Genomic DNA, 15939 nt, shown 5'->3' on the forward strand with positions numbered 1-15939 from the left:
ACTTTCAGTGACGTCACAAATTCTTCACACATCTGTTGTGGCTTGTTGCTGGGCAGGTAAACAAATGCACACCGGGGTCAAATAGTTTCACTTTACATGTGTTCATTTGTTTCGTTGCATTAGAAATTTGTAGATAAAGCAAAATATATTGGAAATAGTGGACTTTTGTCAGGTAATTTGAAAAAGAACAAGGTTTTTTTGTATCATATATTGTGTACTTACACTTTACAGTACAATTTATATCTCAATAATATGTTAATAGTACTGGGGAGCTCACATGACTGTACTTTGCTTGCTTGTACTCATGCTACTGGGCGCATAGGGCAAAGACGTCGCTTTCTTATCCACAACTATTTACCAGACTTTCTAACGCATTATATTATATTATTATTAACATGTAACTTTTCTTTATCTGTTACATTATCATTGAGTCAAGTCTGGTAATTTGGTTCATCTAGTCAGTTAGTACATTTTGTTAACATAACTGTCAAGGATTTGTCTGTATTCATTAACTATGTGATTAACGTCACTTACTTTACCTATTGTTTATGGATATCAGGTCTGTTCGTTCCCAGAACACGTTCGCACCCTACACGTTCGCACCCCACATGTTTGCCCCCTGGTTTCATTAGCACCCCATTTTTATACAAATACGGGATGAATTATGCAATGTTTTTAAAATGTATATATCCAACTATTTATATTTTCATGAATAAAAATTCCGATTTGTGAATTTTCTAAATGAAATTAATTTTTTTTTGTGATTAGATGATTAATTCTGAAATGTTAATTATTTACGATAACTGATAAGCTAATTTCATATTATTGTTGTTGATAATGTCGATATCAGTCACAATTACAAAGGCTTTATCACATCCCTAACAGTATGACGTCACATCATCGATACCAGTCACACTTGCACTAAATACAGCACAAAAAACATTTTCCAAAAGACCAAAAAAGTGAAAAAGTATATTTTAACAAAACGCATTTGACTAGCAGGTCGAACAACGAATGTTCTTAAACCCTGCTGACTGCCATTGGCGATTGCCAAATAAACGGATCACCAGATGTAACCAAATGGATCTTAACTATTAATTTAATACCAAACAGAAAACAATAAACTTGCGGAAAAGATGGTATACCGCAAACAAAAGGTGCAAAAATTAGTACACCATATCCGGATTTCGACAATTAATGTCTCTTCTGTGATGTTAGGAATGGAAACGGTATTTGGAAGGCCATATAATGTACCTCAATTTAGGACTATTAGACTCTTGAATTTTGAAGAGTTGAAATAGGATGAACGGATCATATAAACCTGAAGGCAAATATAATACAAGCCCAAACGAAAAAATATAAACAAGTCTACATTGAAAACAACGTTCAAACCTATGATTGCGTTGGATAAAATCCTCAATTTTTATACATGTGCATGCAAAACAAATTTCTTTGAAGAGGGGTCTAAATACAGCACAAACAACATTTTCCAAAAGACCAAAAAAAGTGAAAAAGTATATTTTAACAAAATGCATTTGACTAGCAGGTCGAACAACGGATGTTCTTAAACCCTGCTGACTGCCATTGGCGATTGCCATATAAACGGATCACCAGATGTAACAAAATGGATCTTAACTTTTAATTTAATACCAAACAGAAAACAATAAACTTGCGGAAAAGATGGTATACCGCAAACAAAAGGTGCAAAAATTAGTACACCATATCCAGATTTTGACAATTAATGTCTCTTCAGTCAGTCAAAGATATAACTCTATAGCGTTATTACAGAAAATAACTTACATGTACATGTGTTATTACAGATACTTTCATGAGTTGTCTACTCTTTATTCCTTAAATTTTGTAAATCTGTAATAACATATGTTTGTTATTTGTAAAATTATTTCATTTATAGTGGCTCTAGGGAACTCTTGAGACTTTGCGCAGAAACTAAATGCATAGCCTTAATAACTAATTTTTTAATTAAGTTAATTCATTTTTGATTAACCATGGTTAATCAATGAGACGAGGCTATTAAGGGATAAACTTAGCTGTGATAACAAGGCTAGGTTATTAAAGGAATGTAACTTATTATATAAGACACTTGGGAATTACTGAGAAACTTGTGCAGAACCTCATTACATGCTCTGGTCATTATTTCTTACAATAAATTAAAATACATTGTAATTAAGCATGATGTATGTCTGAGCAAATGCTTTGAAGTGATATAGAGAAGCTGTGATAACACCCTTTAGTTATTACAGGCATATTTTTTCTGTAATAACATATAGGTGTACTATGCAAAATTGGCAAACTATGAACTGTTATATCTTTCAATAGTTAAGTATACATATAGACAAAAGTAATATCAATAGAACTTTTATACATTTTAACTGAACTAATGATGTATATTGTCCCTTTGAAACATGTAACATACATATGTTATCACAGTTCTTTGATTTTTTAGTCCACATGTATGTTATTTTTCTGTAATAACCCTATAGAGTTATATCCCTGACTGTCAGTGATGTTAGGAATCGAAACGGTATTTGGTCCAAGTACACAGTTATCGTCCATTGATTTTCGTTGTCCACGAATAGAGTCCCTAGTGTGGACAGTGTGTTACTTGCCAATTTTTTATATACCTCTTCCAAATGTATTTCCTCATGTTTTATGCATCAAATAGCAAGTAGGGGGATGAAATGACACTGTAAAAAAATTTGGGTCATGAATTTTAAAGGAAAGTAGTGATTTGGTCCAGGTGAAAAAGGTTAAAATTAGCTCTTCGGAAGCTGTCAAAAGATTTCAAGACCCCCTTAACATAAAAGTGTCCATATTTTGAGTTAGAGCCGATGAAGTTTTCTATAATTTTGATATGATTTGTCCCCAAAGTAGTACTACACACTGTAAAAATATTAATGAGAAAGCGCAGGTGAGATTTTTTTTTATTTTCATTTATTGTCTAAAAGAAATGCACTACGAAATAACTGTGTACTCAGACCTAAGATTTTTGAAGGCCATATAATTTACCTCAATTTAGGATAGACTCTTGTATTTTGAAGAGTCGAAATAGGATGAACGAATCATATATATATATATATATATACAAGTCTGAATTGAAAACAACGTTTTATATATATGTAAGTACGTCTGAACCAGTGACAACTCTACAACAGATTTATCCATCGGATCACCAGCAGTGATGGTGATACATGGCTGTGTACATTCTGTATATATACAACTCATCTTAACATCAGCCCAACAATGTTAGATCTGTAAATTTGCTTTCGCAAATTTTTTTATTTTCGAACTCATGCTACTGAGATATCGTGACACCAAATCGCCTGCACTGTATCCGACGCGCTAGACCACACGACCACCTAGGCTTCACAAATGTTAAGACGAATTTTATATATATATATATGTTCTGTTATCTGTTGCTCTTAAAACTAGATGTTCCTCTTTTGGTCGATATTTGCAAAATAGCTATATAGCAATAATTAATTTGTAATATTTCTGCTTATAATTTTCATTATTAATTCAGAGTATCAATACCAGGGTTCTCATTAAGGAGAGTGCATGCATCCTGAATGCACCATATTTGGAACCAATGCTTCCAAGGGACGTGTCCTGGTAACAACCAGAGTCCTTTCATCATGCCACATCTCCTTATTTTTATTTTGAAGCATTGTGAGCTAAAATGTGCTTCTCTTTAGCATATTTGTTTTTCGTTCATTATTTTGTACATAAATTAGGCCGTTAGTTTTCTCGTTTGAATTGTTTTACTTTTGTCATTGGCCTTTTATAGCTGACTATGCGGTATGGGCTTTGCTCATTGTTGAAGGTCGTACAGTGACCTATAGTTGTTAATTTCTGTGTCATTTGGTCTTTTGTTGAGAGTTGTCTCATTGGCAATCATACCACATCTTCTTTTTATATTCTCTTTAAAGTCTCACCACTTCTCCCAGTCAGTTTCAATAGGAAGCACTCCTATCTTTGATTTTGAAGTCGCGTGAGTCCTGTTTTACTAGAGCTGTGATGAAATAGAAGTTCTTACATAATATTTGTTCTATGTGGAAAAAATATTACAGTATTTGAAATTTTTGGATCATGTGGATAAAGGGTATAGAATATTTGTTATAAGTTATAGGAACAGATATTACATGTATTATGGCCTTGTTTATAACTGTTTCCAGTGGAACTTCTGTTAGGCAGAACAAATATACGTTGACAGAGCTATTATTTGAAGAAAAGTATTGCTGACCAAAAATGCAAGAAGAAGGAATAAAGTTCCTTTGCTTTTTCAGTTTTTGTGTGTTTTTTGCTGTGCATGTACTGATTTTGTGCTATGGATGGATACCCCATATATCCTGTAGTTTTTCTATTCTAGTACATTTTTAATATATGTATAGACTTAGAAAATCCAACAATCTGAGAATTGATTACACATTTTACTTGTATAGAAATATAGAAAAAAGAAGATTATCAAGTGGATTGCAACACTTATGTCGGGAAAGTGTCACATGCTAATAGCAATCCTTCATGGCAGCATCAACATCTGCTGCTTTAATATTTAGGTTCAGTCTGTGGTCAGTTTTTTTAAGACATCTATTACTTTGTCAAATCCTCAGGGAAGTTTACTGAAATTGGACAGAATCTTTTTTTATGATCAAAAGACAATACAGAGGGCACAACAATTAAAAATATTTTTTCTATTTTTCAATATTTACTGTCAGACATACAGACTTAGGTAGGTTTTTTTTTGCAGTTAACATGCAGATACAGTCTGGGGTTAAAGTTTGTTAGACATTAAATACTTTGTCAAACCTTCAAAGAGTTTTATCAAACTTTAGTAGAAGCTTTTTTATATGATTAAAAGAGATAATATCTGAAGCAAAGTTTGAAAATATTTTTTTTCTCATTTATCAGTATTTTACTGATACATGTAGATACATTTTTTTTTTATAGTTAGCATTAACACCCTGGCTGGGATTTATTCTTTTGACATGATAAATTGTAAACTTTCATGGATTGTTATGCAACTTGGATCGAAACTATAAATCTTTATGATCATGAAATAACATGCGAAGAAAAATTTTGATTTAAAAAAAAATTCTTTATTTTACTGATTAGTGGACTCAGTTCTTACAATCAACAGTACACTTTTACACTGACACCAACAATTGCCAGAGCCCTTTACAAATTTTTTAACTGAATTTTCATTGCAATTTTTACTAACAGCTTCATATTTTGCTATGGTCATGTGGTTGATTAAGCCTAAATCAGCCATATACCAGTTTGGTCAATTAAGTTGTTATGAACATACATGTAGTTTATACATGCATCACAAAGAGTATTTGGGTCAATATCCCTGATGTACCTCAAATCTAGGAACTCAACTGTCAGTAGAAATGAAAAAAAACCTGTATGCAATGATATTGGACATGATGCTATTTTTAGTAATTGACTGAGCTTAACCTTTTGTTCCTTTTTTGAAATGCAGAAAACCAAATAATAAAGTTGTTTATAAAAAAATTAAATTCCAGAGAATTTTAGAACTGTGTAAAAATCAATGAAATAAGGACTTTTTACATGCTCAAGCCCTACACTTGGGACTTTTAAGAGTTTCCCAAATCGTGAAAAATTAAATTTCACTTGGACGTGACTTTGTACCCTGAAAATTTAACCATATCTGTCTCGGCTTTAAATCAATCCATCATACATATTTAAGTTTACCATATAGCCAAAGGAATGGAAGAAAAGGGATCCCTAGTCGCCTATCTGAAATGAATTGTGCACATGATTCATTTATGACAGAGTTCATTATTTCTCAATTTTCTATTTTGAATCATAGTTTGACAGCCTCTGTGGTTTTGTGGTAGCCTGCTTGTCTTTAGTGTTGGCGGTTGTGGATTCGATCCCTGGTTATGTTAAACAACAGACTTTAAAATTGACATTTGCCATTTTTCTGCTTATCTCACCGCATTTACACGATTTAGGAATACGAGCAAAAACTGGTTCTATTAGAGGCTGATTAACGTTTTTGCGCACTTTGACAATGTCATCCTGCAGCCTGTTACCATGTGAATAAGCATGTTACAAATCCTGCTGAATATGGCAGAGTAAAGCATTTTTGAAGTCACCAACCCTCCCCTAAACACTATTTCATTCATCCATGAATCCTATTTTAAAATATTCATTTGTAGAATTAAATGTTTGAAGAAAAATCATGTTGTAATGTTATACATACACACATAAATGTACATGTTTTAAAACATTACTTTGTTGAGAAATGATACATGTATATGCATACCAAGAAAAGATTGAAGAACCAATTTTAATATTTACCAGGAAAGTTGACATCAACAAATAAAGATTATAATGGGAATAATATCAAATAAAGAAGTATATTTTAACAACAAATAGCTCTTCTTTACTTGGACTTAGTCTTGTTTGATATGTTAAGATGGCTTCCAATATCAGAAAAATGTTTTCCTGTACAGTGTCATGTCTTCCTGTGGACTCTTACCTTGTGAACTATCATGTTAACAAAAAATCTGTCAAAGCCTGTTCTTGTAGTGCAAAGCAGGGATATGACTCATTGGCACTCATACCACATCTTCTTATTTATATTTATATATGAGGCAACTTAAAATGATAAAAAAATGAAATATTTGTCATGCTTAAAAGAAAGAGTCAAAGAAATGTAATTAGTACTTGAGTTTTATTTACCTAACTATCCTATATTTTTTATAGGTATGTGGAGCCTGAATTGATATGGTACTTTAAATACAGAAATAAAAGGATTTCCAGGATAACGACAAATTCAACATGGCTTCTCGGTATAACGGACATAAAGACAAGGATGATTATGACGATTATGATTACAGTGATTCATTTGTTAGTGATGAGGATGACGAGAGTGTCAAGAAACATTCGCCCCCAACTCGAAAAGTAGCACAAGGTGAGAGAAACATCAATATACATAACTCTAATCATTTAAATGCATCAGCTTTGATCAAGTTTCAAAGATGATTTTATGTGTCACTACTTTCTAAATTGTGTCATGAATTAATGCGAAATTGCATCATCAAAACAACCATAGATTGTAAACAATGGCTAAATCAGAGTATAATTTAATTTACATCATGTACATGATTTTTTATTTTTATTTTATTAAGACATTTTAAACATGTTAAAGAAAGGTATTTGTAAATGCATCCCAATAGGCATGATATTTAAATGATAATCAATGTCAGCAAAGATCAAATGAAAGATAAACAAGGTACACTCAACCATACAAAATGGTAAAAGGTGGAGCCGCTTTGAGTAAAAGCTATCAAAGGAAAAGAATCCACATACATATATATATATTTATAAATTATTTATGATTTTAGTCAAGATACATTGGCAATAAGATGATTAGAACCATGTATGCGAAGTGCTATTTTCAGACCGAATTTTGGTAATTAGTATAGACAAGGTTTCTGTGAATTATTAAATAACAGTCCACAAATACACTATGTACCAGTTGGCAACGTTTGATACATTTATCTTACAGTTATGTTAATACTCTACAGATCTGGCAACTGTATATCATGTTTTGATATTTGTTGTCATAATCCTGTTGTTCATACAGAACTGTGAAAATGAATCCCTTTTTATTTTTGACAGTAACAGCGAGGAAGAAGCCTCCGACTAATAGAGGACACAAAGGGAGAATATCGAGCAGAGCGACGGCTCAGTCACAGGAACCTAAATTAGACAATGCTGTCCAGAGAATGTTGTCGTCCAAAAACTTACGAATTAATGAATTAAAAAATCAACTTCAAGATTTCCGGATACATTTGGATGAAATGAAAGAAGAGAACAAATTGTTACAGAAAACACAAAAAAGACAAGAAAAGGCATTAGGGAAGTTTGAAAATGAGGAGAGTGATTTACCACAGCTAATGCAAAGACATAACAATGAAGTGAGAACTTTACGGGAACAGTTGAAAAAAACACAGGATAAATATCAACGAACAGACCGATACCTAAGGGATGCTGAGGACGAGCTAGATAAAACTAAAAATAAACTGAAAAAATATAAAAATCTTGCCGAAGACAAAAATCTTTTGGAAAGACAGGATTTACAAAAGAAAGTACAACAAGCCGAAATAGATTTAGAAGAAAGGGATGTTAAAGTTAGGGTAAGAATTATTTACTTCTGGTTACATTTTTTTTTTCTATATTTACTATTAATATGCTTAGAGATCTGATAACCATAGACTATTCATAATGTGTATTATTTTGACCTTAATTTGAAAGACAGAACTCTGATGTATTGATTTGACCATTATTTAAGAGATGGTCCAGTGAAGCATATCTTGTAGATTTTGGAATTCTGTACATTATATAAAAATAAGTAGATGTAATATGATTGCCAATGAGACAACTCTCCACCAGAGACCAAATGACGTAGACGTTAACAACTATAGGTTACTGTACGGTCTTCAACAATGAACAAAACCCATACCTCATAGTAAGCTATAAAAGACCCTGAAATGACAAATGTAAAACAATTCAAATGAGAAAACTAATGTATAGTTAAAGAAAAGAGTATACATGTAGTATGAAATACTATAAAATTTGTATGTAGGACTCTGAACTGTGATAGTCCCGCTGATGTGCGATGGTTTGAAGCTGGAGTGCGTTAGTCACGCCGAAGTGTGATAGTGGCATTGTGACGCTATCTTATTGATAGCTACACCGAAGTGCGATGGTGGTAGCACTGAAGTGCGATGGATTACATAAATCATTTTTCAATGATTTTCTTGTTCACATGTCGAAGTCAATTTGTTAGTTAGAAGTAGTTTTTCTGTATTTTTTATGTAAAACATCGAGAGTATATCCCGTTTGATTTAAAACAGTCATGATAAATAGTCATATTACATTTCCAGTCCTCACTGTATCTCTGTAGTGTAGTGTACACTGTTCTTTGTAAGTAGCTTGAACAAAAAAAGCAGTCGTTAATATATATATATAATCGTTCAGAAATTGATGCTACATACAAAAGCTTTTTTCCTTAAAACCAGTTCTAATACAAATACTTCTTGGTTAGTCAGAACAAAACAAAATAAGCGAAAAATCTATACGGCTGATGTGAATTAGTACAAGGAATGAGATAAATCACCGATTTTTTTTACCGCACCTGGAGAAAATATTGAATATTTGGTATTTATATACAAACTTTTAAAAAAATTCAAGCTTTCATAATAATTGGACATCTGTAGATTTTAAACTTGCATCACGGGTCTTATAGACCATCACACATCAGCAAAAGGACCATCACCCTTCTGAGCAGATCATCGCACTTCAGCGTGACCTTCATACCTCAGCATCCCCATCGCACCTCCAACTCCTACGTATATATAGACTAAAATTTTTAGAAAAAAACATCTAACTATTCATGTATTGTCAGACTTGCAAATAACAAAATCCCTGGTACTGTAGTTCCAAAAATTTAAATTATAAAGCTTTTAAGGGCTTATAATACAGTACGTAGCAGGAGAAGATAATTACTGATCCATGTTTTACATGTTGTCCGAACATTGTTTATATTATGCTTCAGAATTTCCCAGTAAACACACTGACATCATCAAATAAGCTTACTGTCACAGATAGTTACAGGACTTCACAACAATTTCATCTTTTTTACCTTTCAACTAGGCGACTACATTCAAAGCCTACAAACTAAGATACACTTAACAAAAAAGGGTGAAAATATCTTTTTTTGTTTGAAAGTTTTTGAAAACTAAAAATTTGTGTTATTATATCAAATAAACCAAAATTAATCTAAAATAATATCTTTAAAATTAAGTCATGAAGGTATATTTTTCTTTGCATATGCCGATATTGCATATGAAATAGTTTTAAGGTGAAAATCCCTTTAGTATGTTGTACATGGTGGCTTGTTCAATTGTTTTTCCTGCAGTTATCATGGAAACCAAACCTTTTATCCCTGAATGTTCATCTTATATTTGATCAGGTGATATCATTATCACAGGTATTTTCTGATCAATGATACAACTGATGATCAATAATTTCTCTTGTCATTAATTTTTTACATTCAATCTTCGATAGTAATTCCCAGCAATTTGTTAACGTTATTATCACTATCTTGTACATTAATCATTGAACATGCAATTTCTATGGTCATGGGAATAAAATTTTGTTGTGAATTTATTATTTAGGAAGTTTACGATGTTGATAGTAAATGTTTTTGGAATTATAGTGACACCTGTACTAGAAATATGCTAGTATGACATGTACAAAGTATTAGAATTTGTCAATGGGCCAATACACAATAGATTTTTATAACAATCAATAACGAAGGTTTTGACCCCTGGGGTATTCAACCATATTTATCTTTATTGAGTGCCATTAAATAATCCTATTATAACTATTAAAGACAAGGGTATTATCTGGACAGATCTTTGTTGTGGTTTTAAAAGTCACCTAAATAATGTGAAATTGATGATCGTTTATAAACAAATTTGAAGTCAATAGCCATCACAAAAATTCTAAGTCATATTATCAAAAGAAAATTAAACTATTTTATTGAAACAGACAAATGATGCTATTTAACCTTACTGCTAAGGAAAATACCTCTATGGAATATATAAACTTTTTTTTTAAAGTAGATTTCTAACCACTTTCTATTGGAAACTTTAACAATAAAAGGTGTCAATTATTTTACTGTAGTTTTGTTTTACATGTTTTAGCAGAACCCTAATTTCATAATCCTTTATCCAATATCAGACTCATAATGATGCACATGTAATACAAGGAAGAATTTAAACAGACCAGATAAACCATTTCTTGCAAATCCAAATTGCATGTCAGACATATCGTAAAATGGATGAGGCCTTAGATTTATTTCGCATTCTCACCATCCACACATTTTTGGTGGATACCTTATAGCTATTTCCCTGTTAAAAGTACCAAGTCTTACACAGGCGCAGGCTTGAACAAGGGAGGCTGAAATTCTCAGAGCTATCAAATGAAGGATTGGCACAATTAACATGTATAATTATATAAGCATGATAAGAATGATGTTTTGAGAGTTGAGTAAGAGAGAAACCTTTTTACAAAGTTCATATGCTTTTTTGTTTCCCCCTGTTTACTACTGTTTACTATTATAAACATGATATTTAATGATATGAATAGATACATGTACGTTTGTTATTTGATGTTTCTTTTCTGTATAGGATTTAGAGAAACATATCAATCATTTAAACAAGAATCATCGTCATGAGTTAGGAATAGAAATAGCACGCCACCGAGATTTTCAGCGACAGATGGAAGGTTTACGGAATGACAACGAAGAATTACAGAATAGATTAAAGGTTTGTTAAGTAATCTTTCTTATATAATTTGTATCAGGTTTGGTATTTATATATATATATATTAATAAAAAGAGATGTAGGATGTACATAATGGAGACAGCAATGAAACACAACTAACTAAATAACCTCCAGAGGTCAACATACAGTCTTCCACAGGTACATGTATCTATATGTACACATGAGCAGATATATATGTATTTACTGCAGGGAAAAAAAAAGAAATAGAATGATATGGAATGGTTTTTCACATTCATAAAATACAACACCTAGCTTAAATATATGATGTATTTCACTACCAGATGTGTATATATGAAGGACTCTGAATCGCAAAGGTACTCCGAACCATGATGGTCATGCTGATGTGCAATGGTTTGATGCTCAAATGTGTTTTTGATCATGCTGAAGTGTGATGGTGGCATTGTGACGCTATCTTGTGGATAGCTACGCTGAAGTGCAATGGACTACATAGACTATACTTTCAATGCTTTGCATTTCGATGTAGAAGTCAATTTGTTTGTTAGAAGCAGGTTTTTTTTCTGGTTTTTAAGTTAATAAGGGGCTTATAAACTTTTTAATACTACGGGAAATGGGGAGTAATTGGTGCAGAGGGAAAAGTTAACCTTCTGTAGTAGATTTTTTTTTAAATCTACAGAAGGTAAACTTTTTATTTACAATGCAGTGTGGCATTCTTTAAATACATACTGGTCCTCAGATAGATTCTCCGTATTATAATATCAAGATAAACGAGAACTCATGAGAGGAACCAAGTAAATGTTAACACAGAAATATGTTCACATGCAGGAAATCAGAGAGGATGATCTCTCACTTAGCATGCAACTGTATCTAAGGACATAGATAGACAATAACGTATACTTGCAAATTTATATACTAACCATTAAAAAAACTGTTTCACATGATAGTTGAACATCTGTAGATTTTAAACTAACCATCATGCGTCATATAGACCATCGCTCATCAGCAAACGGACCATCACACTTCAGGGAGACAATCGCACATCAGTGTGGGCATCACACTTCAGCATCCCCAACTCACCTCCGAGTCCTACATATATATGGAGAAAATACAAACAACCATTAGAAAATTTTTATGACAAAACAACACATTATAGCACAATGTCATGAACTATTTAGTTATATTGGTCATGAAATGTCCACACAGGTATCAGTATAGACAAAATATAGAAAAAAAAACTCTCAAAATCATATATTTCCTGAAAAAAACATTTTCTTTCCTTTTCACAGATAGCCATGGTTCAAATGTATTTCGTCAGTTATAGAAAGTCATAGTAATGTCAGAATGATATATGTGTTGTGTATAGTTATGTTACTTTATAGAAGTGTTGGACAGTAAAATATATATGATTTTGAATGGTTTTTATAGATTTGAAATTTGTTAAATTTATCTTTCCAGGAAAAAGTAAAAGCTGTTGAACTAGCAAATATTTACAGTTTACGGAAAGGTAAAAAATTACCTGCCTCATATAGTGGGACTCCAAACAGAACGCCACCACCAGGACGTAGAAAACGTAATCCATCACTACATGAAATTACACCTAGAGAGAAAATGAAAATGTTTGAGGACAAACGGAAAGAAGAGGAACGTCTTCAAAGAGAGGTAATTTATTTTTAGTGTTCTGAATCCTGTTTATATGCAGTACTATTGTATTTATAAATCTCTTTACATACATTTGTTTGGGCTATAAACCTGTTTGTCATATTTTAATCTCATAGCAGTGTGTATTAGAATTTGTTCACTCTTGAATCTAAAACGAAGATAGAATTTCATGTAAAATAATATTATTTAAGCAATTTTGATAATCTTACAGCAGGTTTCCTTAGAGTTTTTGAGACACATTTTGAATTGGCATAGCTCAGTCATAGCAAACTGAAAAAGTTTTATGCTATCAGTTTCATGAACCAATTTAGAATTTTTGTGTATCAATAAACCTAGCAGAGTTTATAGGCATTTTGTCTGTGAACCCTTGCTTTGACATATTGCAAGTTATAACATCTTTAGTTTTCATCTTACTGTTAAATAGACATCAGATATTGTAAATGTACAAATGAGTAATAGGGCTTTGTATCAATGTTTACAGATGTATTGGAAAGTAAAAGAGGTGGGTTGATGAATTTTGTATGTTTCATGGTCAAGGGTGTCTTAAGTTTGTTTTATGGTGTTCCAGGTGTATGCAATCAAAGTTTTAGTGTGGGAGTAGCTGCATTTTCAAAATATTTTACAGTTCCCTCTAATGCACTTTTAGTTTTTCAGTTACAAATACATGACATGGCGATTATTTTGAGTAGAATGTAGTATATCACTTTATGTATGATGTTTTACCAATGATTTTATATGGTGATACACGGTACAATGGTTGTGATTTTTATTTTGTTTCACATTATTAGAAAGGGAGATAATTCACATGGTTATTTACATTCAGTGTCACTGTGTGTGGTGTTGTACACATCTTATAACCCCATTCCTTCCTCAGCTTTGTGTATTTTTTATATATTGCACAGTTTCAGAGAGGTGATGGACCTAAAATGGCTTTCCAAACAGCAGGAAGTAGTAATAGAAGTATCCATAAACACACAGACTCTAAAAAACAGACAAATCTTACCTATAGATCATCACATAATAACAGTTTTGATAAAGACAGAGAATTAGATAGCAAAAAATCTAGCAATGACCTGAACTCCTCCTATAATAAGGGACATAGTGAGACAAATTATAGTTCTGAACCTCCTGGTTATGACTATAGTACTACACAAGAGGTACACACTTTGTTTGATGTTGTGTTAACGTTGTACCACACACACCCCTGTTTTGTTTTGTTAAGTTGTCACCAAATGTTAAGTTATGCATGTATAGTATTGAATTTACATTTATGTTGAAGAGTTTGGGAAACAAATATCTTTTGTAGTTAAATGTAAATTTTTCCTTTTTTTTTACAAAATTTTAAGCACTTAAAACTTACCCACCAGTCGTGTATATAATTATATGGGAATTTGTTTAACATTTCAGTTCCATATGAGACTAAGAAAAGTCAGTTCAGTTTACTTTATATATAGATTATGCATGAAGCTATTTTCTTTCAACAAATTCTTTATTGTTTTGCATGAACAAAATTGCACACGTCAGGATTTGTTTTATTATTGTTTTAATATTGCTGGAATCATATGTAATGTATCAGTTTCATACGTTTTGGGGAAGTGGGAGAGGGGAGGCAAGGAGGTTAAGCATTAACAGTATTTTTTTTTCACTTTGACTTGCAGATAATAAGTATTTTCTTATTTCACTCCAAGATTTTTTAATCCTATATTTACTAGCTAAACAGAAATTCCGAGCAAGGTGTTTTCTCCAAACCCATGATGTTTGGGAGTAAACAGAAAGGACAGATTGATCAGGTAGTTCCTGGAGTGCTGTGCAGAGTTTTGTCCCCTGTCTTTTGTGTTTTGATGTCTTACGAGTATTTTATGTTCCAGAGCTTAAAAATCTATGTGCAGTTTGATACAAACTTTAATACATATCATATCTTTTTGTTTTATCTTGATTCAAATAAAATTTTTGAGCTACCACAAAACTTTTTCAAGCTGGTATATATTAAGTGCATAAAAAACAGTATCAGGGGGAGATAATATGGTTTTCAAATTTTATGATGACACTAATGATAGGTATCCAATATTTGATGAAAACATTCAGAATTTTAAGGCAGTCGCAAGGAAAATTGGACTTCATTCATAAAAGCAGATTGAATCCACAATATTGAGATTTTGGTAACTATGAGTGTATCGGTTAGTTCCAATATGAGACAGTAACTTCTATAACATTGTTCCTATAAGTCGGCAAAATAATACTTCTGCAGAATATGTGTTTCCAATTGATAAGTGTAAAAAAAGTGGAAGAGACAAGGTGTTTGCTTAAAGCTGAAAAAAGTACTCATTCAAGAATGTTTTTCAAAATTTATCGCAAAAACATAAATACTATATTATTTTTTTTCTGAGTGAATACGGAGTAATCTGAAAATTACCAACACACTTGACTTCTTCTGTGATTATATGAATTTACCATAACCAGATTCTACCGATAGTCTTCAACTTGATATCAAAATATAATATCTATCAACTAAGAAACATTTAAGGCATTTGAAATGTTATATTTTTACTTAAAATATGCCAAAATCAGACTAAAATATCTATAATAGTAAGCTAAGGGCTGGTAATCTTTGCATATAAATTTGAGAGTGCATATAAAAATATGATTTGTGACCAATGAATTTGTGGAGAAAAAAAATAAGCATTATCAATTTTGTATCATTTGCCCTTAATTTAACATTTTCAATTAAATATTTGCCTATTACTTTATTGCCATTTCGTTCTATGTTTGTTCATCATAATCATATGTGCTTTATAGATAAACAGGAATTCTGATGAAGGAATTTTCTCAAAGCCAATGTTGAGCAAGCAGAGAGAGAATAACCCCTATCAGCTTTCTTATGAAAAGGTAGCATTGGTTTAGTAAAGAAAACTTTTCT

The 15939-nt window shown here is 31.9% G+C and overlaps 1 protein-coding gene across 1 annotated transcript in view; it reads left to right on the forward strand.

Moving 5' to 3' along the window:
• The first annotated feature begins 11 nt into the window (after nt 1-11).
• LOC127725946 (uncharacterized) overlaps nt 12-15939 on the forward strand; it is an 84206-nt gene continuing 68278 nt past the window's right edge. The window contains exons 1-6 of the mRNA XM_052233250.1: nt 12-172; nt 6754-6961; nt 7672-8189; nt 11250-11387; nt 12819-13022; nt 13925-14179. Of these exons, the coding sequence (XP_052089210.1) occupies nt 6829-6961; nt 7672-8189; nt 11250-11387; nt 12819-13022; nt 13925-14179 (1248 nt within the window). The 5' untranslated portion in view covers nt 12-172; nt 6754-6828. The remainder of the gene's footprint in view (nt 173-6753; nt 6962-7671; nt 8190-11249; nt 11388-12818; nt 13023-13924; nt 14180-15939) is intronic.

Source organism: Mytilus californianus, unplaced genomic scaffold (genome assembly GCF_021869535.1).
Source record: "Mytilus californianus isolate M0D057914Y unplaced genomic scaffold, xbMytCali1.0.p SCAF_15, whole genome shotgun sequence".
NCBI lineage: Eukaryota > Metazoa > Mollusca > Bivalvia > Mytilida > Mytilidae > Mytilus > Mytilus californianus.